Source organism: Aquarana catesbeiana, linkage group LG03, assembly GCF_042186555.1.
Source record: "Aquarana catesbeiana isolate 2022-GZ linkage group LG03, ASM4218655v1, whole genome shotgun sequence".
NCBI lineage: Eukaryota > Metazoa > Chordata > Amphibia > Anura > Ranidae > Aquarana > Aquarana catesbeiana.
In genome coordinates, this window is record NC_133326.1 from 578,619,270 (window position 1) to 578,643,830 (window position 24,561).

At 42.2% G+C, this 24,561-nt stretch overlaps 1 protein-coding gene across 4 annotated transcripts in view; it reads left to right on the forward strand.

Moving 5' to 3' along the window:
- PACSIN2 (protein kinase C and casein kinase substrate in neurons 2) overlaps positions 1-24,561 on the forward strand; it is a 211,761-nt gene that overhangs the window by 81,528 nt on the left and 105,672 nt on the right. For 3 of the 4 annotated variants that reach the window (XM_073621962.1, XM_073621964.1, XM_073621963.1), the window contains exon 2: positions 23,398-23,531. The exons of the other annotated variant lie outside the window; for it this stretch is intronic. In XM_073621962.1, the coding sequence (XP_073478063.1) occupies positions 23,472-23,531 (60 nt within the window). In that variant the 5' untranslated portion in view covers positions 23,398-23,471. The remainder of the gene's footprint in view (positions 1-23,397; positions 23,532-24,561) is intronic. 4 annotated transcript variants of the gene reach the window in all.

A 24,561-nucleotide genomic window follows, 5' to 3' on the forward strand; every position in this document is an offset into this window, starting at 1 on the left:
TGTCTCGCTGGCTTTGCTGGGGCCCTGGGAGCTTTTGGTGCTGTTAATCAAAGCCAGTGACTGGGGGATGGGGTCGAATCCTGCTGTCTGTGTCAATGGACGCAGCAGTGTGGCTCAGTTGCGAGCATGCACGAGTGCCCCCATGGGAAGCGGCTTCTTATGGGGGCACTGGACTGAGGGGAGGGGTCAGGAGCACCAGCAGGGGACCCGAATATAGGAGGTTCACAGCCACTCTGCAATTCTATTGCACAGAGCAGGCAAGTAATAGAGATGTTTGTAAAAGGTAAAAAAATTTTTTTTTAAATAATCACTTTTAAAGATCTAGTCCTGCTACAATTTGACAGTTTGATGGGCTGTTAGGATGAAGATCGGGCTGTGTAAGTGTTTGTTTGTACTTAGGAGGTGGCATTAAAACAGTGTATGCGGTCGCACCCAGAGATTTTCCACTCATTGGAAACCTCAGGACCAGAACCAAACCTTCACTTTCAGTCATTGAAGAGGGAAGAGGGAAGTGGGTGCTGTAGAAATTGAATGGAGCTCTCCCCGTTGGCCGTTTTCTATCTGTGGCCAGTCAAATATTGAGCCTCTAAAAGGTTCTGCTTCTGAAAGGTGTTCATTCCATAGCTTTATAATGTTGTTGTGGTTTTGTTTCTGAACGGATTCACATACTGTAGATAGAAATTTTCCATGTAATTCAGAAATCGTTTTTTTTTTTCTATTTATCTAGTAAATTACTCACAGTGACTCCATTGTTTTTAGGTCTGTAGTGAGGAATCTGGGATGTGCTTGTTGCATTCTCTGTTAATGACTTTCGTATTGGAATTGGCTTGTTTGAGCAAGGCTCTCATTGCTTTTATGTGGCATGTTTGTTCCAGCATTTTGATGTGCGACTACAATGCCAAACTTTGCTTTTGTTGGTATTGCTTGAAGGGCAGCTCTAGCCAAAAGCTTACACTGGAATGGTTTAACTTGGAAACAAAAATCTACACTAACTCCAGCCAATACTTTTTTTTATTTTGGAAACATTTGTAGACTGGTTAGAACCTTTGCCTACTCTCCAAAATGGGTGCCCCCTGCCCTCTCTGGCATGGGCACTGCTGTCCTCATAAGACCTGTAGCTGGCACCCCAGTTGAAAAGCCCGGTAGCTTAACAGAGGAAGCGAGCGCTCTTTGGTCTGACATAAGCTCCCAGTTTTTATCACCTTCCAATCTGAGGTATGTAGTTGGTGGGGAGGAGGGGGTGCAAGCTTTTAGTATTAAGTTCATGGTAACGGTGATCTTTTATGGGCAGGTTGTGTGCTAAGGTAGGTTGGGTGGATGGATAAGGTTGGATAAGGTGATATCTGAGGGGCACAGTTGCCTATATTGTGATTGTGCTGAAATGTACTATACCATGCTGGCATATTGTGACCACACGCAAGTCACACAATTGCTTGGCCCTGGAGCATTATTCAGACAAGCTGATTCCCATGTTAACATGCGGTTACTGCCTGTTTTCTGCTCCATATATTATGCGTCTGTGCAGTGCATGTGCCTTACATATGTGTCCCATCACAGCAGTTGTCTGTCTTTAAACTCGCGTTGCCTTCAGTTGAGAGTGAAAAAAGAAATCCCATCTCCCCATCACTTATTCTTCCCTTTACTGTAAGATTTCCCAAATGTTGTAAAAATAATACTGCTTTCTCTTACACAAGGGACCTTACACAAAAGTCTGATTTAAATATGGCGTTTTCTCTGCTTTGTGTTGACTTGAAAGCCTTTTTGATTTATGTGTTTTAATAAGTTTAAGGACTCCGTAAATATACCGTAAATAAATTCCTTCGACTGCTGTATGCACATAAATTTTAGTGCAGATTTTCACACTTGTACAGCTTTTAAATACAGTGTAAATGTAGGACCATGGATGCAGATTTTTCTTGCTCTTTTTTTTTTTTTTTTTTTCTGGAGTCATCTTCCAGGGCAAAATCATGAGGTACTGGGAATATAAGCACTACTCATGCGGAGTGGCACCTATAGGGGGAAGCAATAAGCCGCTATACACATGGCGGGGCCAGGAAGCTTGAAGGGCCTGATTAGGACAACCTAATTACAGAGCTGTGTTTTATTGGCCCATAGCATATCATACAGCTGCATTCCAAAAAAAAGTACTACTTATGAATCTGGACGCAGTATATTTCGCACTCAAGTGCATGAAACCCCCCCCCCCCCCCCCCCAAAAAAAAATGATTGTGTCAGAAATTAAGAGTTGATGAAACTAGTTGTGTATTCATACTTTGCTTACCTCTAAGGCAACATTCAAGCTTCAGCCAAACTCCCAGAGATCAGCTGAGATTCCCTCTGTGAAGCTGCTTTTATGGTATTTTTAGGAGTTTTGCTAATAAGTCATGTGAATCTACTGCTTTCTCTTTATATCCATTGGTACAATGCCAGCTTACCATCTTATGTCTAAATCTTAGTTTTTAGATGGCATATTTATTCAGCCCTTGCTTTTCTTGTTAGATTAGCTTTACATAGCAGGCACCCTGGGAACTGTTATGGACCTCCCAGAAGATGAGATTCGTCTGTTTTTAATTACTAAAGTGGATCTGAACTGTGGAAGCTGTGCTTAGAAAAGGCAGTTGGAGGCAGGACTAGTAATGCTTATGGTCCTCCTGTAGCTGACTTTTTTCCCTCATCACTGGCTTACTATGCATTTTTCTGTACTGTTGCGGTTTGAAGGCAGCCATATTGGTAAAGACAGGGCTTTCCCTTTGCAATGCACTCCAGCACATCATGTTTGTTTTGTGTTGTGGTTCATTTAGTGGCCAGGTGAGTCGTTTACTACATGGATGTGCATTGTGGGCCCATAAAGAAATAAATAGATACATCCCTCAAACATGTATAATCTGTGCCTCAAGCACATGTCGCATAGATGTGAAGCCAGCCTAAAAGGTCAGTAATCCAGAAAAGTTTTTGAAATAGATGCTATAGACCTAGACTGGCTTATCTTTTGACTCCTATGGTGAGATCTTTACATTTGGGTTGTCTCTTCTGCCCACTTGCTGTAGTCATTACTAGGGGGGTTTTCCTTTTTAGATTTTCATTTTGGGGCCTTGCAGCAAAGCCAATACTAAGAAAGGCACACAAAACATACTTTTCTAGCTAACAAAGGAGCCATAAAAAAAAAATTAACGGGGCATATGTTTTGGAAGACAGATATCTGATCCTGAACTGTAAAATCAGGCCGGTGATTGGGGACATTAACATGCATTATTGGTCGAGAGGTTTCAGAAAATCCCTTTGCAGTGCATAAGTAAGCTGTAACACCTCATTTCTGGCTCCAGTAGGCCTTCACCACTCTGTGCGGCCAGTCCCTGCAAGCCTTTTCCCTAAGATGCTAGTGCCAGCAGTCTCACACCGACATCAAATAAAAATACAGGACCCGCCCTCAACCCAGAGTATTGGCGAGAAGAGGAGAGCGCCAAACCCTGTTGGAACGAGGAATAAGTTTAGGGGTAAAGGGATAAGCTGTAATACTTAACAAGCGTCTATTTTGTGTAATTCCTGAATTTCAGCTTTTAAATGAATAATTTTTGGTTTCTGCTCCCCAATTGGTCCAATGTGTATGCTGAAACCTATTCACATTGCAGTTTGTCTGATCCAGCTAGTCTCAAACTCTTGTTCATGGCTGCCACCAGATCTTTATTTTTCTATAGTTAATCAATAGCATTGACAACAGCGCAGTGTATTTGAGTGTTCCATTTCCTTCCTTTTTTAGTCTTCCAGTCTTGATTTTGTTTCCTGTAGGAAGAGTATATGGATTTTTTTTTCTCTGGTTGATGCAACCTGTGTTTTTGTTGTGAGATTTCTCAATAGGATAACGTTGGTTGTTCCATATCATTGATTTTTATGAGCTGTTTGTGTGCACAGCTTATAATTAGATGATCTTGATGTTCTGGCTAGACCTCTTCTGACTTTCCGCCTTGTCCATAAAAGGAATATCTCAAGGTTTGTTCCATTTCCATTAGGAAAATCCAAACTGGCAATTTTTTTTTTCCACTCAAATTACCCATTTTATCTGTCCCCTCCCCCACCAACCCCCATTCCCAGATGTTGAATTTATTTTAAGTTTCAGTAAGGATTTAATCTCTATGCATTTTGTGAATAACAAAAAGGTGAATGGCTGTTTTCTGTAGCTCGTGTGATTCATAGTGTTTAAGTGGGAGTCCAGTCTAAACCTAAATTAGCGTAAACAATTTCTCACACCCCTTCTACTCCGTATACTAACTACCCTGTAAAGGAAAGATGTTTATACTTCCCTAATCCTAAGGGAGCTCCAGTTCAGTCATATAATCAGCTTCCTGCACTGGCTTTAGGGGAGAGGAGGGACAAGCAGCAACGGTTGCCCTATAGTAAGTCTATGGGTGATGTCACTGTCCAGGTTTAGCTGTCCCTGCTTTCTCCTCGCCCCTGGAGATCATGTGGCTAGACCAGAGTGCCCTTAGATTAGGTAAGTAAGTATATAGGTAGTTGAGTCAGTTTTCTTGTTTGTCAAATCTTTAAGATGTATAGAAGATGTGTAGCCTGGTGCCTGGCTAAGAATGTAAAGTGAGTGAAACACTGGCTGTAGCTGCACTCTGTAGCTACTGCCCTGTGCGTCTGAACTGGTTAACTGCTTCATCAGTGAGAAGTGGGAGCTGCTGAGCAGAAAGAATTAAGTAGACTGAGACGGGCAGCACTGCAATGTGGGAGCTGTAGTCCAGAGGAGAGAGACTCTACTGTAATCAAGAGCTTTTGAACTGCATTCCTCAGAGATTGATTGTCAGGAAGGGATAGAGCTGAATTTTCTCAAGCTGTACAGGACTCAGCTTCCCCTTGCCATGACGGAGTCCAGAGAGTGCACATCACTGTCCAGTATGCGCTACCACTACTGCATAATAGTGGCCTGAGCAGGATCTGGAGCGCTTAGTCCAGGTGTCACCTGGTCGCAGAGCTGAGTGTGGACTATTCACTGTGGGTGAGCTGCAATATCACTGGGACTGGTGAGTTGCTGCTGTATCAAACTGAACCCTTCAGGAACTGACCATACAGCCATCTAGTAGCCTCATTGCTGCCTGCGGGTTTGAATGGGACTATTCTCTTGTGTGCCAATGATGCAACTGGGCATCAATGCTAGCCGGCTAAAGAGTTAGGACTAAAGACTGCCCTTTAGAGATGCTACTCAGTGACCTTTACCTAATTTTTTATTCTAAGAGGTATCTCTCAGGGAAGATTGCACTGTTTCCTAGCCGTTCTCCTAGAGTGCACTCTAAACTAGGTAAAGTATTCTTCAGATTGCAGTTAAAGTGGCTGTTAAGCCACTATAATCTATTCATCCCATCCCCTCTGTTATATAACAATATGTGTCCCAGTGTCTGATCTATATAAAAAGATGCAGATTTGTACCTTATATCAGAGCGTCTCTTGTTGTTTACATGACCCCTCAGCTCTCTCCTCTCTCTGGCTGACAGCTATAGCGGGAGGGGCCAAGAACTCCCGCTAACGTCAGCTGGGGAGGAGAGAAAGTCGAACGGTCACGTGAGTGCCAGAAACGCTCTAAGGTACAAATTGGCATATTTTTTTTATATAGATCAGACATGGGGACACACATTATATAACAGGGGATGGGATGAATAGATTTATATTTTTTATAGCATCAGGAGGGGAGGGGCGGGCAGTGTCTCGAGCTGACAGGGAGGGAAGAAGGGGAGGAGGACAGAGCAGGGCTGAGTCTGATATTTACCAGATTCTAATAGTATATACAGTATACCTCTTCCGTCTGTTATTCTCAGAGTGGATTAGAGATTTTGCTCTCTAACCATATAGTTGGTTATGTATATTTAGCACTGCATAGAGATATTTAAGAATAAATTTGCCTTTTTTTTTAAACTTTACATATTAACTAAATTATACACCATACTTTTAAGGTTATTAATTGATTAATCGAAACAATCGGCCAACTAATCGATTATGAAAATAATCGTTAGTGCTACAGGATGAACCCATGTATAAATATCCTGCAGAAGTAATCTCTTTATTCTTTGGATCCCAGGTATATCCTGGAGTGGTCATGGTCGTTTTCTTTTTTTTTTGCTGTTATCCATTATAGTTACCAAAAATTCCATCCAGTCCTTCAGCGTTGTGCAAACAACATGCCAGACTATGGGGCTAAAGGGACTCATGTATGAAGCGGCAGACATTTCGATACGTTGCAGCAACATGGGGAAATACACAACAGTTTAAGTGTCCAGCACAGGTGAGGAACAGTCATCATTTAGCACTACAAGACTAGAAGCAGAGGCTGCTGGGAATCACATCTGTATACACACCCAGTGCTGGAACGGGTTCTTAAAGAGGAAGTAAACTCTGATGGGTTTAATTTTCTCTTTATTACCCTGCAAAGTAAAAGCTTATTGGGCTAGTATGCATCACATACTAGCCCACTGGGTGGCTTTGATTTAAATCACTAGTAAAAAGGCTTGATTTAAATCAACTCGTTTTTAAATCATAATTTTAAAGAGCAGCTGTCATCTCTGTCCCACAGCGGCTCCTCCTCTGACCCGCTGTTGACACACCGACAGTCCCATTCACTTTAATGGGATGGCTGGTGATGCGGCAGTGACACAACAAGGTGAGGGATGTGGCAGCAGCAGGTGAGTGAATGCCCGCTAACAGGCACTGCCATGATAGATCTGAAATGACAGGTGCTCTTTTTAAATGTAAGGACTCATTCTTGCTGGTAGTTGGAATCTTTACTATTTGCAAACAAAATTAAGGTTTCCTATTTAGGATAATAAACTGTCAGGTTAGTACAACAGCGATTATCAGAACCGACTCAATCATACAGTTTAATGTACATACTAGAGCTGCGCGATTCTGGCCAAAGTGAGAATCACATTTTTTTTTTTTTTGTGCTTAGAATAAAAAGATCACGATTCTCTTGGCGTAAAATCTTTAGCATTTATACAAAAAAAATTGGGCTAACTTTACTGGCTGTTGTGGTTTTTTTGTTTTTTTTTTTGTTTTTTTATTCGTTAAAGTGTAATTTTTTCCCAAGAAATTGCATTTGAATGACTGCTGTGCATGTACAGTGTGACATAAAATATTGCAACAACCACCTTTTTTTTTCTCCAGGGTCTCTAGTAAAAAAATATATATGTTTGGGGGTTCTAAGTAATTTTCTAGCAAAAAAAAAAAAAAGATTTTAACTTGAAACCAACAAATGTCAGAAAAAGGTTAAGTGTTTAAGTTTTTAACCGCTTGCTGTCCGCCATATTACAGCCAGGTGGCACGGCTCTTGTTCTGGGCGGGCGTCATACGACGTCGATTCATGTAAACAGGGAATGTGCGCAATCATGTGCACGCATCCCTGTACCTTCGGTGGGGGCGTGTCACGTAGACACCGCTCGCCACCGAGGGGGTGAACAGCCATTAGGCATGGCTGTTTACCACGTGATTGGCCGTGATGAAGTCATGGCCGATCACAGATGGTACCGCCCCACTTTGCACAGCGCATGCGCACGGCGGTGGCAGCGTGTTCCCAGGAAAAGATTGTTTCATTTTATGGTTACTGTGAAATTGTGTAAATCGGGGTGTCCAAACTTTTTTCATAGAGGGCCAGATTTGATGAAGTGAACATGCGTGAGGGCCGACCATTTTGCCTGACATTCTTTGAACCATTAAAATTCGGTCTGTGTGTTAGTTTGAGCACTAATACATTGCCCAACAAGAATTCTCTTGCCTTTGTGGCTGTGTGTGAGTAAAGAGATGATCTCGGGCATGTTATTTGGATATACCGTATTTATTGGCGGATAACACTCACCTTCACTTTAAGAGGGAAGTTTCAGGAAAAAAACTTAAATTTTAAATTAAGAACTATGAAGCAAAATAAGGGTCAGTGCCCATCTGCAGCACCACCATTGCCATCAGTACAGCGCCCAATATGGCCAGGAATGCAGCGCACCCCCCCCCCCCCCCTAAATGGCCAGGAATGCAGCGCACCCCCCCCCCATGGCCAGGAATGCAGCGCACCCCCCCCCCCCATGGCCAGGAATGCAGCGCACCCCCCCCCCATGGCCAGGAATGCAGCACCCCCCCCCTATGGCCAGGAATGCAGCGCACCCCCCCTATGGCCAGGAATGCAGCGCACCCCCCCCCTTTGGCCAGGAATGCAGCGCACCCCCCCCCTATGGCCAGGAATGCAGCGCACCCCCCCCTATGGCCAGGAATGCAGCGCACCCCCCCCCTATGGCCAGGAATGCAGCGCACCCCCCCCTATGGCCAGGAATGCAGCGCACCCCCCCCCCCCTATGGCCAGGAATGCAGCGCACCCCCCCCCCTATGGCCAGGAATGCAGCGCACCCCCCCCCCTATGGCCAGGAATGCAGCGCACCCCCCCCCTATGGCCAGGAATGCAGCGCACCCCCCCTCCATGGCCAGGAATGCAGCGCACCCCCCCCTCCATGGCCAGGAATGCAGCGCACCCCCCCCCTCCATGGCCAGGAATGCAGCGCACCCCCCCCCTCCATGGCCAGGAATGCAGCGCACCCCCCCCCCCCCCCATGGCCAGGAATGCAGCGCACCCCCCCCTCCATGGCCAGGAATGCAGCGCACCCCCCCCCTCCATGGCCAGGAATGCAGCGCACCCCCCCCCTCCATGGCCAGGAATGCAGCGCACCCCCCCCTCCATGGCCAGGAATGCAGCGCACCCCCCCCCCCCTCCATGGCCAGGAATGCAGACTCACCATTGCAATCAGTGCAGCCTAAATTATGCCCATCCATCTACAGCCTCGGAGGGGACAGGGAGGGGGTGGAACGAGCGCCAAAAGATAACATACAGGAGATAGTCCTGTATTCTCGGCGGCCTCTTTAATAGAAAGTCCCGCCTCCTTTGGACAGAACAGTAGTCCAATGGCAGAGCTAAAGACAGGACTTCCTATTACAGAGGCCGCCGTGTAAACAGGAAATACTCCCGTGTGCACGGCTCTTGTCCGCCTCCTCCCTGTCCCCTCCAAGGCATCTGGACATATATATCTTTTGTGGCCCGGCGCTGGAATATCGTTGGGGGCCACAAAAGATATACATGTCCAGATAACCAGACGGGCTGTTCAAAACCGGAACGTGGGCTGGACTTTGGACATGCCTGGTGTAAATAAATGCATCAGTGCAGTGCATGTTATCTCAGCTTGCAGAGCTTGGATTCATTTGAATGAGTTTACCAAAAATGTAAATGCAGAATATACAGCCTCCTGCTACATAACCAAGCTCCATTTTATGCTGAATAAACTAAATTATTAATGTATCCTAAATAGAAAACTATGTTTAGCATTTTATTAAACAAAATTTGATAAACATTCAAAAAATAAGATTTAAATTTTCAAAAAATCATAGATTTTTATCCACCCTGCTAGCCCATCATGTGGCACTTACCTGCAAACGAAGCCTGCAATGTCCCCGCTGGTGGAAGCATCCATCTTCACCCCTCTTCCTTCCGGGGCCTCGGACTGTGACTGGCCGGAGCCGCGTGACGTCACTCCCGCCCATGGGAGCTACTAGTCACGGCACACGCTGGGGAAGAAACTGTATTATCAGTACACTACAAGGTAAATACCTCCTAAACGTTGCACGTTTAGGAGATATTTTCAATACATACAGGTAAGCCTTATTATAGGCTTACCTATATGTAAAAATGTCTCAGGGGGGTTTACAACCATTTTAAGCGCCTAAGGCGAAAAGGCCAAAATGTTCCCCTCTACATTAGAAAGGTTAATTAAAAGTTTATATACCTTTTTTGTAATTTACCAGTCTTTTGGCCAATCACCAAAGACATGAGTCCATAAATGTAAAGCTTAGGCTGGGCTCAAAAAAAGGGGGTTGAATGAAGCTAGCAGTCATTACACAAACTATTTCCATATTTTCTTCTCCCTTGAATCGACTATAGTTGCCTAAAATATGATTGGTTCCTTAATTTCATTTGCAATTATTCCCCCCATTCTGTCCTGCTTGCTAAGCCTGTAATTTTATTTTTAAAATGCATGAAATAAATGGTGAGGTCACAGTGCCTGTCACTGCTTTTTTACCAGAAGGACTTGTTCACACTTTAAAACCGTTAATGGATTGTTGCATGGATCGCTGACCTTACAGTAATAGCAAGTGCTTTATGGTTGCTGTATAATGTGAATGAGCCTTAATAAGGTGCACTATAGACCAGCAGAGACACGTCTGATGCGGTCCAACCCCAGTCAGTGGTGGTGAGGGGTCCATTTACTCTCCTTTCCCCTGTAATGTCCACATTCCAGCCTCACAGCACAGTCTGTCTCTCTCTTAGAACTTTGTTTTATTTCTTAATTGCATTCCAGCGTGATTGGGTGACTCATTGAAGCTTGCAGTTGGCATTTTCAGATCTGGGTTATTTTTAAACCTTGCTGTACAACCAGAAAATGTTGCCTTCTCTCCCATGGTTGCTATGGCTGCTCAATGGTGACCTGGGGCTTTCTAGTATAAGTTTTTTTTTTTTTTTTTTTTGAAGAAAAGAAGACCAGGAAACAGTCTGGAGAACAGTGCGTCTTTACCTGGCTGAGTCTCATCTACAAAAGGAGGGGCGTCAATCGAAATTTCCTTATTTCTTTCACAGCTCAGTGTTTTGAGTACATGTGGAAAGAAACCATTTGTAAGGCCAGACATTATTGATCACAAGACTGTTTGCTTCAGCCCTGGCTGTGACATGACAATGAGGCATATTTTAGTCATTGGCCTGCTGGTTTTACTTTGATAATACGGTGTGACCAAGAATCAGCCATGCACCCAGTTACCGTCCTATGAGTAATTTGTATGATTTGTGATTCTAGCATAGCTACACAAAATACATGCTTGAAGGGCTGTTGCTCCCAATTCTACTAAACCAAATATATCCAATGTTAAATATTTGTTACTCAGGGTCCACAATCACACCTCAGGTACTGGCTTGGGTCGTCTCCACCGAAGCAATCAATTGTAGCAGTAACAGGAAAGCTGCACACCTAGATGTCTCTTCATTTGTTAACCTGGTGAGCAGGAACGGGTTCTATTCTGCACCAGGCACAACACTTTGAGTGTGGGCGGCATTCCTGTTACTGGTGCAGTTGTGCTAAACAGAAATTTCGGATTTGGGTGGATGTTTATTAATTCAATTTTTTTTTCTTTTTTCTTTTATTGGTCGTTCTCAGTGGAGAGAACGTCCCAAAGAATTTAGTTACTCCCAAGCATATTGTCACATTCTCCTGATTTTCAAAGTGTTAAAAACTAATAACCAGTGTACCATGAAAACCATTCAGTAAGGCTTTTGAGACCCAAGTCTGGCGCTGTGGATGAAGTAGAAAGCCTTCCACCAAATTTATGAAAATTCTGACCTTTTCATTGGCGTTATTGAGTGCAACAGATTCAAGTAGTCCTTTTTTGCAATGCTTTTTACTATCTCTGGTGCTATTGTTTAAAAAAAAAAAAAATTATTGGTCATAAGGAAAGTGGTGATAAATACCTCCTCCTTGTTGGAGTAAATTGTTGCATGTTTTTAAAACAATCCTGTGTCAAAGGTTCCTCTGCAACTGATATTTGATACTTTTTTTTCTATTGGGCCTCTTTCACACGGATGATCCGTATGTCCGTTTTTCATCCATCCGTTTTCGGATGAAAAACGGACATACAGTCATCCCTATGGAGCGTCGGATGTCAGCGGTGACATGTCCGCTGACATCCGACCCCGCTCCGATCCGAAAAGTGTAACGGAGGAAAAACCTACTTTTCCCTCCGTTTTCGGATCGGATCGGATGACGACGGACACTACGGACCGTCATCATCCGATCCCCCCATAGGGGAGAGCGGCGCTCTGACAGGTCCGTCGCTGCACAGTGTGCAGCGATGCACCTGTCATCTTCCTGCTCAGCGGGGATCGGCGGAGCTATCCCCGCTGAGCCAGCGTGTGTTCACGGGGCGGATCATGACTGATCTGCCCCGTGTGAAAGAGGCCTTACTCTCCCAACTTCTCTTAGAAAGTTGTAAGGCCCAGTTCACTGGTGAACACATGTTGCTTGACCTGTAAAAAGCAATGTTTCCCATTTTCATTGGTCCGACTTTGGAAAAGTTTTCTGCACTACTTTGGTCCGACTTCTGCCCATAGAATTAAATGGAAGTCACATCCAGGTTGGATCATCATCTTAATTGATGTGATTTGGAACCAACATTAGGGAATTCCTGGGCAATCTTCCTGTAAAGTTGCTTCAGAGTCGCGTGGCTTTCAGCTTGTGGCAGTGTGAAAATGATCCTGAAGCTTTCCATGGATGGTTTCGAATTTCAGCAGGCCGGCCGAGATTCGAAGCAGGAGTTGTACATGTGGTTTTTACAAGTGGCTATAGCTTCTAGGAATAATCGCTTTGTTCTCCCAGCAAGGATGGCTTTTGGAGAATAAGGATATCTTGAAGTGTCTCTTTAATTGAAGTATTTTTTTTTTTTTAATTAAATTTTTTTCAAAAATTATCATTTAGGCTTTTTCCTCTGTGCTGGTTCTGGCATCTCATCATTTATGTGACAGTATTAAGACCTTGACTGTGTTCTCTGAGCATCTGCACTGCTGAAAGGCTTAAAGTGGTTAAATCCCGATCAGGTGACTTAAGCCCTCTCAGCGGTCGATCTGGAGTCAATAGGATTTAATTAGAGGGGAAACTGCCTGAATCAAGAGGAGAGCTATGTGTTCCTGCAGGCTGTGGGCTGATGTGTTAAGCCTTGCGCTCGCCATTACCGGGGCTCTGCAGAAATTCACACTCCTCTAATGGAAGGCTTCCTTATGTTACTAATTTAAATAACTCTGCTCTGATTAAGAAGCAGGATATTGTTTCAAAATGAGGCATTCAAATCTTCTTATTCAGATAACGCTTATCTCGTTCTCTTTGCTTTTTCTCATCTTTATTATTGTGAGCAATGACTGCCTATTAGGCAGTTCTGAAAAGCAAGCACCATCATAATATATAATCGTGGAATACTGCTGAGTTTGAATAACTAATTCTGTCAAATCCCCAAAAATCATATGTTCTGTCTGGGCCACCTGTGCACTCAGTGAAATGATAAAGATTTGGAGGATCCATTACTAGTTCACTGCCATGATTGCAAATTGCATGGTGGATCCCAAACCAAGCTCCAATGGAATGTGGGCTTCACACCACTGCCCTTGGTCATCAGTGTGAGCAGGATTCAGTGGAGACCTATCTATTAGGATTATGTGATTACCTGCCAGCTGGGACGTAATTCCTAATCAGGAATTCAAGGATGAGGAATCTCTCCTCATCCTAAAAACTCCCCACAGGATTCCGCTCACACTGCCACTTGGAATTCGGAGGGCAGGGGCCCATGTCTTATTGGAGCTTGGGCTTTCTGCAAAGGAGGGATTGCTGTGTACTCTAATCTAATCTTGGACCTAAAATAAAAAAAAAATAAATAAAATAAATAACCCTTTAACAGTTCTTATATGTAAGGCAAGTGTGAACCTGAAATTAATTTTGCATTTATTTTTTAGCTTCCCTGGTTCCTACTTCACTCTATCGTCAAAAGATAATGACATTTTAAAGCTTAAGTTGTTCTAAAAAGAAGAAAAAATCTATCACATGGGACATTACTTACCATTAGTGTAACGTTCCCCTTGTGCTACTGAATCATGGTTAAATTTAACTAAGTTTTTAGATAAATAAATAAAATAAATAAGCACAAGGGACATTACTAACCATTGGTATGAAGTATCGGGACAGCAGCACAAGTGGTTACTTCATGGTTAGTAATGTCCCTTGGGCTTATTTATTGCAATGTTCCAGTGTCTCATTGGTACTCAACAAGAGTGCCTGACTTTGCCCATCTGTTTTGCCCAGCTCCTCCATTTATAGAAGGCATACTACAGCTTCTATGAATGAAACTTGATCTTTAAATGGATGACAGGTGGATGACTGAAAGGTCTGTCCTCTCCACGTTACAGCTTCCGAGAATGGAGGAGGTAGCAGGGCATAGTTGGGTACTCTTGACAAGTGCGTGTGAACGTTTCCTATTCACTAATAACATTTAATAGATTATGGCAGCGGAGGTGAAGGAAGATTTCTCCTAGACCAGGGGGACAGCAACATGGGACATGGTACCTAATATCCCCTGCTCCCCTTCTTCCATCTTCCTTCTTCCATCTTCTTTCTTCCTTCTTCCTTCTTCCTTCTTCCTTTTTTTTTTTTTTTTTTTTTTTTTTTTTTTTTTTTTTTTAAGCTTAGACTTTTTAAAATCTTTGTTTTCATTGCATACATTATTCTTTTAGACCCAGTGATGTCTGTGTGCTTCTTTATGCAATGGAGGCCACCATGGCTGGTGGGAGAGGCTGGCAGGGTGCGATACGTGAGTTCCTGAAAACAGGAAGTTGTGGTAATGCCTGCATGTAATACTGGGCCTCCATGAATAAAAGAACAGATATCTAATGAATGAAAGGAGTGGGCCAAGGACAGTCAGGTGGGAAGGAAAGAGCTAGATGCTGTTGGACATCTTCCAGCCATGAATTGAGGTGGGCTCAATCTTGCTGCAGCTTCTAATGACCACTGTTCAAAGCAATTTCAGTACAGAAGAGGAATCTTGTCTATGGAGAGAGAGGCATCCATCAAAATTTCCATATTGCATGTCAGATCTCGCTATTTTAGAAGTGTGCGTTGTGCTAGAAACAATTCTGTGAGGCCAACCGTTGTTGATGACAAGTTTGTTAGATTGCTTCAGACCTGTGACATGAAAGTAAAGCGTATTTGTCATTGCTGTGCTGGCCACACTTGATGTTTTGGTGTGACCAAGAATCAGCCGTGCACCCAGTTCCCCTCTTATGAGTAATTGTAGGTTTTGTAACTACCATAATTGCAGTTTATCTGATTTGTGGTTGTATCATAGCTATACAAAGTAAGTGCTTGGAGGGCTGTTGCACCCATAACCCGATATTTCTGTTTAGTAAAGCCCCATACACACTATCAGATTTTCTGCTGATTTTTGTCTTCAGATTTACCAAAACCATGTAGTGCAAGGGCCTGCCTGATTGCATACACATTGAAACTCCTAAGGTTTGACCTCATATTATATGGTTTTGGTAAATCTGAAGGAAAAAATCAGCAGAAAATCTGATAGTGTGTATGGGGCTTAAAGTTGTAGGCAAGTTTAATCACTTTCTGCTTTTTAATTGGCCCAAATGACCCTTTACTGTTCTGATATGCAAGGCATGTTTTAGACGGTAATTGAAGTTAATAGCAGTATCTGCTCTTCCAGTGATTCTCTCCCTCTCTCCCTCTCTCCCTCTCCTTCCTCCCCTACAGGTTTACAGCTCCCAAAACTCTGATAGATTCATGTTATCAGTTTCTTTCTAAGCCTTGACTTAAAAAAAAAAAAATCCATACAACTTGTACACCTGTACAAAAACCTGAATTCAAACTGAGTGTATGAAGAAAACAAATAAGAAAAGGTGACTGTCAATTAAAACCTCATGTCATAATGATCAGTAGATATAGAGGTAGAGGCAGCCAAAAGTGCAAATGTCAACCTACCTATTGGTCAGTTGCTACCTATCACATGACAGGTCCAATTGGTAGGGGAAGAGCTATGCTTCACTGTTACAGATAATTTACTTGCAACTTTAACCACCTTCTTGTCTCCGGATCTAATCATTCTTTTGCAGGTTTTTGAACTGTATCTCTGCTTATGCAGTCAAATTTAAGTAAACCCCACATAATATTATTATGTGGGGTTTACTTAAATTTATATGCATGTGTGTGTGTGTGTGTGTGTGTGTGTGTATGTATATATATATATATATATATATATGTATGTATATATATATATATATATAATATATTGTTCAAAGGGTGAGGTGCACTCAGTCGTAATAGCATGTGCAAAGTAAGCATTCCCAAGGGATTATATTATAAAAAGAACAAGAGGGATTGCTGCACAAAAATGTTTTAATGAAAAGTTTAAAACATCAAAAATATACAGGCAGTCATGATAGTTAACAGTTTCGGGCTCGTACAGATCACACCCTTCTTCAAAACTTCATGCCTATGAATGATCACATCCATGATACAATTTATATAAAGAGAGCTCATGTGCACTCTATTAAACAATCAACCAGCCTGTCTGGAATCAATTAATCACTGGATCACAGTTAACAAAAACCTCATAGTGAACTACATAATACAACATAACCTGAAATGATCCCCAAACAAAAAGCACAACAGGTGTACTTCAGATTTTGTCAATCGATCGGGAATCCTATAGGAAATAAACTTTTTTCGAAAATTATAAAAAGTAAAGATATAAAAATAAAAAATAATAAAAATGATATGTGTGTGCATGTACGCAACCAAACACGCACACAGATAGTGATAAAATAATTGTGCATAATATCGAATATATATATGAAAAAAATAATGAAATATAAAAAAAATATTCTCAAAAGAAAACCATTAAAGAAATGAATACAAATCAAAATCTGAGCTCTTTTGGTTGGAGGGTATCTAGTCGGTGTATCCAATTAACTTTCCTCTTTTTCAACTCCAATTGTCACCCCGTCTGTTTTTTTGTACCCCATCTATCACCATAAATCTAAGTTGGGAGACTGACCTTTTTCCATAAAGTGTCTTGATAGTGGCACATTTTCTAACTTGTCCCTAATGGAATATTTTATGTCTCGCTATGCGGTCCTTTATTTTCTGTGTGGTCTCCCCCACATAGAGGAGACCACACGGACATTTAATAATGTAAACAACCTAGGTAGCTTGGCAGGTGTAATAATCCTTAATGGATATATCATAACCCTTTTGGGGGTGTGAAAAAACACTTGCCTTTCATCATACTAGTACATTGTAGACAAGAGAGACAGGGAAAAGATCCTTTATTCTTGGGACCCAAAAAGGTAATATGAGGGGTAGGTGCAGAATATTGATCAGATTTTACCACTGTGTCATAGATACACTTACCCCAACAATACAATGGCACCGGGGGGGGGGGCAAAATTCTGTGACTGGCCATTCCACATACTCTTGGCCTAGAAGCATGCAAATATTTACTGGACAGATCTAAAATATACACTCCTGCACAAATTTCTTTCCTTATGGATTTGCATAAAATAGTGTTGGAGGAGAATTTCTTTTTATTTAAAGATGCCTACTATTTGCAGCTCGCTGGAGCAGCGATGGGTTCAAATGTGGCACCCCCATATGCCAATGCATTTATGGACATGATAGAGCGGGCATTTTTGTAGAATTGCACACTTTTTAATGATAATTGTACAGGTTCATTGATGACGCCTTTGCCATCTGGACAGGCGATCTTGAATCTTTATCTCTTTTTGATACGTATTTAAACCTATTGATTCCTGGTCTGAAATTTAACATGTCAGTCAATCAGGAGGAAACTCCATTTTTAGATACATTGTTATCCATTAAAGACAGACACATTGTTAGTGACCTATACAGGAAACCAACTGCTTGTAATCAGTTATTAAAATTTTGTAGCTTTCATCCTCCAGGAGTTTTTAAGTCCATTCCCCAGATTCAATTTAAACGAGTAGCCAGGATTACATGTAATCCTGATACTCAAGAGATGGAGGACAGGCTGCGACAACGGGGATATCCAAGAGCTGTAGACGGATGTCTTTATATGATAATACCAAAACACCTATATCTGGTCGCAGAATGCCCTTCATCTCTCTAATCCACCCCTTCTCAAATAAAATAAATATCATAAAAAAAAAACACTGGTCTGTCTTTAACAGTAGCTATCCTTCAGTCCCAGAATTTTACCACCCCAGCTGCCATCCTGTTGTTGGGGTAAGAGTATCTATGACAGAGCGGTAAAATCTGATCAATATTCTGCTCCTACCCCTCATATTACCTTTTTGGGTCCCAAGAATAAGGGATCTTTTCCCTGTCTCTCTTGTCTACAATGTACTAGTAATGATGAAAGGCAAGTGTTTTTCACACCCCCAAAAGGGTTATGATATATCCATTAAGGATTATTACACCTGCCAATCTACCTATGTCGTTTACGTTATTAAATGTCTGTGTGGTCTCCTCTATATAGGGGAGACCACACAGATAAAAAAAGGCCTGCATAGCGAGACATAAATATTCCATTAGGAAAGTTAGAAAATTTGACACTATGAAGATACTTCATGGTAAAAGGTCACACAGTCTCCCAACATAGTTTTATGGTGATAGATGGAGTACCAAAGAACAGACTGGGTGGCAATAGAGAATTGGAGTTGAAAAAGCGGGAAGTTAATTGATTACACCGACTAGATACCCTCCAACCAAAAGGGTTAAACCTCAGATTTTGATTTGTATTTATTTCTTTAATGGTTTTCTTTTGAGAATGCTTTTTTATATTTCATTATTATTTTTTTCATATATATTTGATATTATGCACAATTATTTTATCTGTTTGTGTGTGCGTGTTTGGTTGCGTACATGCACGCACATGTATATCATTTTTTTTATTTTTATCTTTCTTTTATTTTTATTATTTTCTAAAAAAGTTTTCATTTCCTATAGGATTCCCGATCGATTTGACACAATCAGTGAAGTGTGGGAGTACTGTTACACCTGTTGATCTTTTGTTCCGGGATCATTTCATGTTATTATTGTATTATGTAGTTCACTATAAGTTTTTTGTTAACTGTGATCCAGTGATTAATTGATTCCAGACAGGCTGGTTGAATAGAGTGCACATGAGCTCTCTTTATATAAATTGTATCATGGATGTGATACATGAAGTTTTCAAGAAGGGAGTGATCTGTACGAGCCCAAAACTGCTAACTATCATGACTGCCTGTATATCTTTGATGGTTTTAATTTTTAATTAAAACATTTTTGTGCAGCAATCCCTCTTGTTCTCTCTCTGTGTGTGTGTGTGTGTGTGTGTGTGTGTGTGTGTGTGTGTGTGTGTGTGTGTGTGTAAAATATATAAATATATATGTTTCTCAAGAGGAGGTGTCATGTCTAACTGCAAGGTTTTTTGAACAATGTTGGAGTGAACTTGTAGTTCATTCATTAGCAGATCTCTGTGAATGAATGATGCAGGTGTGGAGAGGAGATCCACCCACCCGCTGTCACAGCAGAGGATTGGAGGGGCGCAGGCAGGTGCTCCTTGGTAACATGTTCCACCATAAATATGGGTGTAATGTTACCAAAGGTGAACTTATCCTTTAACATACAATGCAAGAAGCCCTGCTCCTAAACCTTTAACCCTTTGTTAGGACAGACGGCGTTCAAATCTAGCTACAGTTGATCATGAAGATCAGCCCGTATAGTACAGACCGGGTTCATTATGGTAAAAACAGCTGCCCAGTCCCCTCATAAACAGAGAACTATATATAATTTTTTTTCCATTTGGCGGCTCTAGAAAAGACCATCTTAAAAAAAAAAAAAAAAAAAAAAAAAAAAAAAAGTAAAGCTGCGATTTTGATTTTTAAATTTGCTTTGTAAGTTATTCCATGTAAATGGTGGCATGTAACAAATTTTAGCTGCAAAAGAAGAAATGCACTTTAAGTTCATCCTCTGTGTTATTTCGTCATAGTCTTGGTTTTATTTGCCCAGGTTGGTGACGGATTTATGTTCATTGGCCAGTCTTCCGCTGCTTTTTGAAATCGAATGACACCAATATGTGTGCATTTGGAATGTGTGTTGGAGAAATTCTGGGGACATTTTGTTCTGCGGAGTCACCGTGTTCTCTCTTGTCACTTCTCATTGTGTGTGCTGGTTATAGGTGAGCAGAGTGACCTAAATTCTTTCTCTACAGCACCATTTATTCTCCAGTATTTTTCTTCTTTTCTCTTCTTTAGTTTTCTTAAGCTCAGACCTGGGCAGCAAAACATGTATTTCAGTAAGCCACATTTTTGGCATTCGCCACTGTTTTTACCCAGCTATTTTGGCACATTTAAATCCCTGCCATAACTCTGTGCAGTAGTCTGTGCTGACTCAAACCAGTGGAGGAAAACTATTCGGTAGACTGCTTTACACAGTTACTTAGGTTGAAAAAAAAGATACAAGTCCACCTAGTTAAATTTTAAAAGAAATGAATAGCATTGGAAAGCTTTCAAATACAGAACCCTATACCCACAGTTGATCTAGGCTAGTAGACAAGTTTTCTACTTATTTGTTATATTTATTTGACATTTTATCTTTTTGTTTTTCTTCTTCTCCTGTGCTGTCCTAAAGCATGTCCCACAGTCTCCAACTTCTATAGCAGTCTCTGACCATCGTTTATAGCATGTATGGTGTCTACGGCCATCTCTTATAGCAGTCTCTGACCATTTCCTGTAGCATGTTTGCAGTCTCTGACCATCTTCTATAGTATTTCACAGTCTATGACCACCTCTTGAAGCATTTACATAATTGTTGACCATCTTCTGCTGCGTTTCTGCAGCCTTTATGTGATGTCAGGGGCCGCACTTGAGATCCCCTATATCAAGTAGGTTGACCACACCTAATCTAAACCTTTAGCTGGAAGACTTTAATGGTTTTTGTTGGTGGGCTTTTTGTTAAAGTCAAAACGGCGTCTACAAACAGGTCAGTGGGAATGTAAATGCAGCTTCAGTGCTGCTGATCTCTTCCATCCTCCTTTTAGTCACTTTTTGTCTACATGCATTTATTCCAGCTTTGGCTGCACATCATTCTCCTTTTGGACCAGCTATCTCCCAGTGACAACAATGGGCCATCCTTGCACAGTGCATGCCAGCACAGCCTCTTGTAGTTTCCACCAGGAGTTTGTGACAGGGTGACAACACAGAGCACAATTGGGGAAACACTAGTCAACCAATAATTGTAAGTGACTGAATGAAAAAGGACCTTCATGACATGGCAAGTGGCCTCCGTCCTTGATAAGAATGATCAATCCAGAGTGTGTGTGTTTTGGGTTGCCTTTTTTCATTTAAAAGTGGGTAAAAATGAACATTGCAGTGTGATCAATTTTTTTTTTTTTTTTTTTCTTTTTTATAAATTTTTTTTTTTTCGCATGTATGTGGAATTAAGGCAGCTCATTCACTCGAGTAGACTGACCAACACACCAAAAAAAGGTGCAAGTAGCATTTCTGGAAGATTAGCACATGTCCATCGGCAAAGTGCGTTAGAGTGCATTTTACAATAAATGGCACCTCATCGCACAAGCGCAGGTGTAATGTTCATTAGGACAACTCAATGATGTTAATGGGCCCCCAAACGTCGGAAGGGAGGGGGATCATGTTCTGCTTCAGTATGTCACAGTACATGTTGGCATTCATGGTTCCCATAATGAACTGTAGCTCCCCAGTGGCGGCAGCACTCATGCAGCCCCAGACCATGACATTCCCACCACCATGCTTGACTGTAGGCAAGACACACTTGTCTTTGTACTCCTCACCTGGTTGCCGCCACATACGCTTGACACCGTCTGAACCAAATAAGTTTATCTCGGTCTCATCAGACCACAGGACATGGTTCAAGTAATCTATGTCCTAAGTCTGCTTGCCTTCGGCAAACTGCGGGCTTTCTTGTGCATCATCATTAGAAAAGGCTTCCTTCTGGGACGACAGCCATGCAGATTATTTGATGCAGTGTGCGGCGTATGGTCTGAGCACTGACAGGCTGACCCCCCACCCCTTCAACCTCTGCAGCAATGCTGGTAGCACTCATACGTCTATTTCCCTAAGACAACCTCTGGATATGACGCTGAGCATGTGCACTCAACGTCTTTGATCGACCATGGCAAGGCCTGTTCTGAGTGGAACGTGTCCTGTTAAACCATTGTATGGTCTTGGCCACCGTGCTGCAGCTCGGTTTCAGGGTCTTGGCAATCTTCTTATAGCCTAGGTCAGGGGTGTCCAAACTTTTTTCACAGAGCGCCAGATTTGATGAAATGAACATGCTTGAGGGCTGAACATTTTGCCTGACATTCTTTAAACCATTCAAATTTGGTCTAAGTGTGTTCGTCCGAGCACTAATACAGTGCCCAACAAGAATTTTCTTGCCTTTGTGCTGTGTATGGTGAATAGATGAGCTTGGGCGTGTTATTTGGATATACCGTATTTATCGGCTTATAACACCTTAACTTTAAAAAGGAAGTTTCAGGAAAAAAAATCTTAAATTTTAAATAAAGAACTGTGAAGCAAAATAAGGGTCAGTGCCCATCAGCAGCCTCACAAGTGCCATGAATGCCGCAGCCACCGTATTGCCTCGAATGCCGCAGCCACCGTATTGCCTCGAATGCCGCAGCCACCGCATTGCCTCGAATGCCGCAGCCACCGCATTGCCTCGAATGCCGCAGCCACCGCATTGCCTCGAATGCCGCAGCCACCGCATTGCCTCGAATGCCGCAGCCACCGCATTGCCTCGAATGCCGCAGCCACCGCATTGCCTCGAATGCCGCAGCCACCGCATTGCCTCGAATGCCGCAGCCACCGCATTGCCTCGAATGCCGCAGCCACCGCATTGCCTCGAATGCCGACTCACCATTGCCGTCAGTGCAGCCTGATTCATTTCCATCTGCAGCCTAGATGTGTGTGTATGTATATATATATAATGTGTGTGTATATTTTTCAAATTGTTCAGAATTGTACAGGACACCAGCTCAATGGGACAATGGTAAACAAAGCTGATAGGGACAGTCCACATAACCCCTCCTGTAATCATCATATCTGTTATTTGCTAGGGTTCTTAGGTGATTGACTTGCCTCTCTACTAAGAGCAGGTTTCTAGCTTATAACTCCAATTATATTGGAAGATTGAAGATTTCATTTGGTTCTTCACATTGAGAAATCCCCACCCCACCTGGCTGCATCAACACCACTACAGCAATAGGATTGCAACTTCTGGATCAGTCACCGTACCATCTCCACACTTCGGAGTCTCCCCTTATCTCCTCGGGTACTCCCAGCTTCTTTTAACTAGAAAGGATTTTTAAAGCCTCTGTGCAGACATGATGGGGAAAACCACAAGATGCGCATGCGGTGTAAGCGCTGCCATTTGGCGTCCCTTACTGAGTCTTTATCCAACTTGATTGCTGGGAGTGGGAAAGGTTTATATGGGCTGTCCCAACAACTTTGTTTGCCAGTGGCCTCACCTGTAGGTGTCAACATAGAACCCATGGTCAAAATTTAAAGGAGCCAGTGTTCTGTACTATACGTCAAAAGGATTTTACAGGTAAATATCTCCTTGTTTTAGATATGGCAACTGTTACATATTTTTGTGACAGTAATTTTAGGAAAATCTTACAACAATCATTTTATGCAGCGTAAGCTTTTGATGTTTTGGTGTACACTGAAATAACCTTGTCGGTGTATTTTATGGGTATGTACTTACTTTTTTTATTTATTTTTAGGCGTTGACTGTCTAGTAGACAAGACATAGGACGATTTTGGTCTCGCTCACCTCTGCATTCCCTCTTCGGACATCATGTCTGGAAACTATGATGATTCAGTCGGAGTAGAAGTGTCAAGCGACAGCTTCTGGGAGGTAACTATGACGTTTGTTATAATGTTATGTTTACATATAGTGGAAGAAATGAAAAGTGTGACACCCCCCCAGACAAAATCTTTCCAAATGTGTGTTTAAAAATTAAATTGGTGGCTGATTACATTTTTGTTCATATTGTGAACATTATGATTGCACTTCCTTTTCTGTTTTAAAGCTGCAATCCAGGAAGATATAAAGGACACAGTTTAATGCAACTCTATAATACTTTATTGTATTTTTTTATATGCAAACCTAGAGGTACCTGAATGTGATATGGTTTCACCCTCCAGCAATTCTCTATACAGCAGGACTCGGTAGTGGGGGTGAGAGGAGCAGCATGTAGAGCCAATTTGTTGTGCAGGGAGCGTGCTGATGGGAGGAGAGAGAAATAAAAATGACCTAATCTGTTTGCTGCTTCTACTTTTTTTCCAATCACAGGCTGGGGTAGGGACAGGGTATGAATGTGTTTGTGAACTGCAGCAGAGAAAAGTCTGATCTCCTTCCCTGACAGGCAGAGCAGTGCTGTATGACAGGGCTGTGTAAACCTTGGGACTGGATGACCAGAAATACAAATCTTTTGGCAGGCATAAAAACTCCTACAGTGTATATACTGTATGCATTTCATCTGTGTATTTAGAGATTTGTGTGTAGTTCAGCTTTAGGGATGTTTGATCCTGCTAGACTATAATTTGTTTTCTCCTCCATACATTGAAGGCTACAACCTGGCAAGGAATCTTGACATTAGGTTTATAGTACTTATTTGTTATTTGTACTTTTAAGCATACTGTGCTTTTGGTGATGTGTTTTCTTATCGTACATCACGGGACACAGCCATAGTACTTACTATGTGGGTTATAGGCCACCTTCAGGTGATGGACACTGGCACACCCTAAGACAAGAAGTCCACTCCCTATATAACCCCTCACACTACTGGGAGTACCTCGCTAGTGTCTAAGATGTTGGTCACGAGTGAAGATGTGCTGTGCTCCACTGGAGAAATCCTTGCTGGGGCTAGCTATGCAGCCAGATC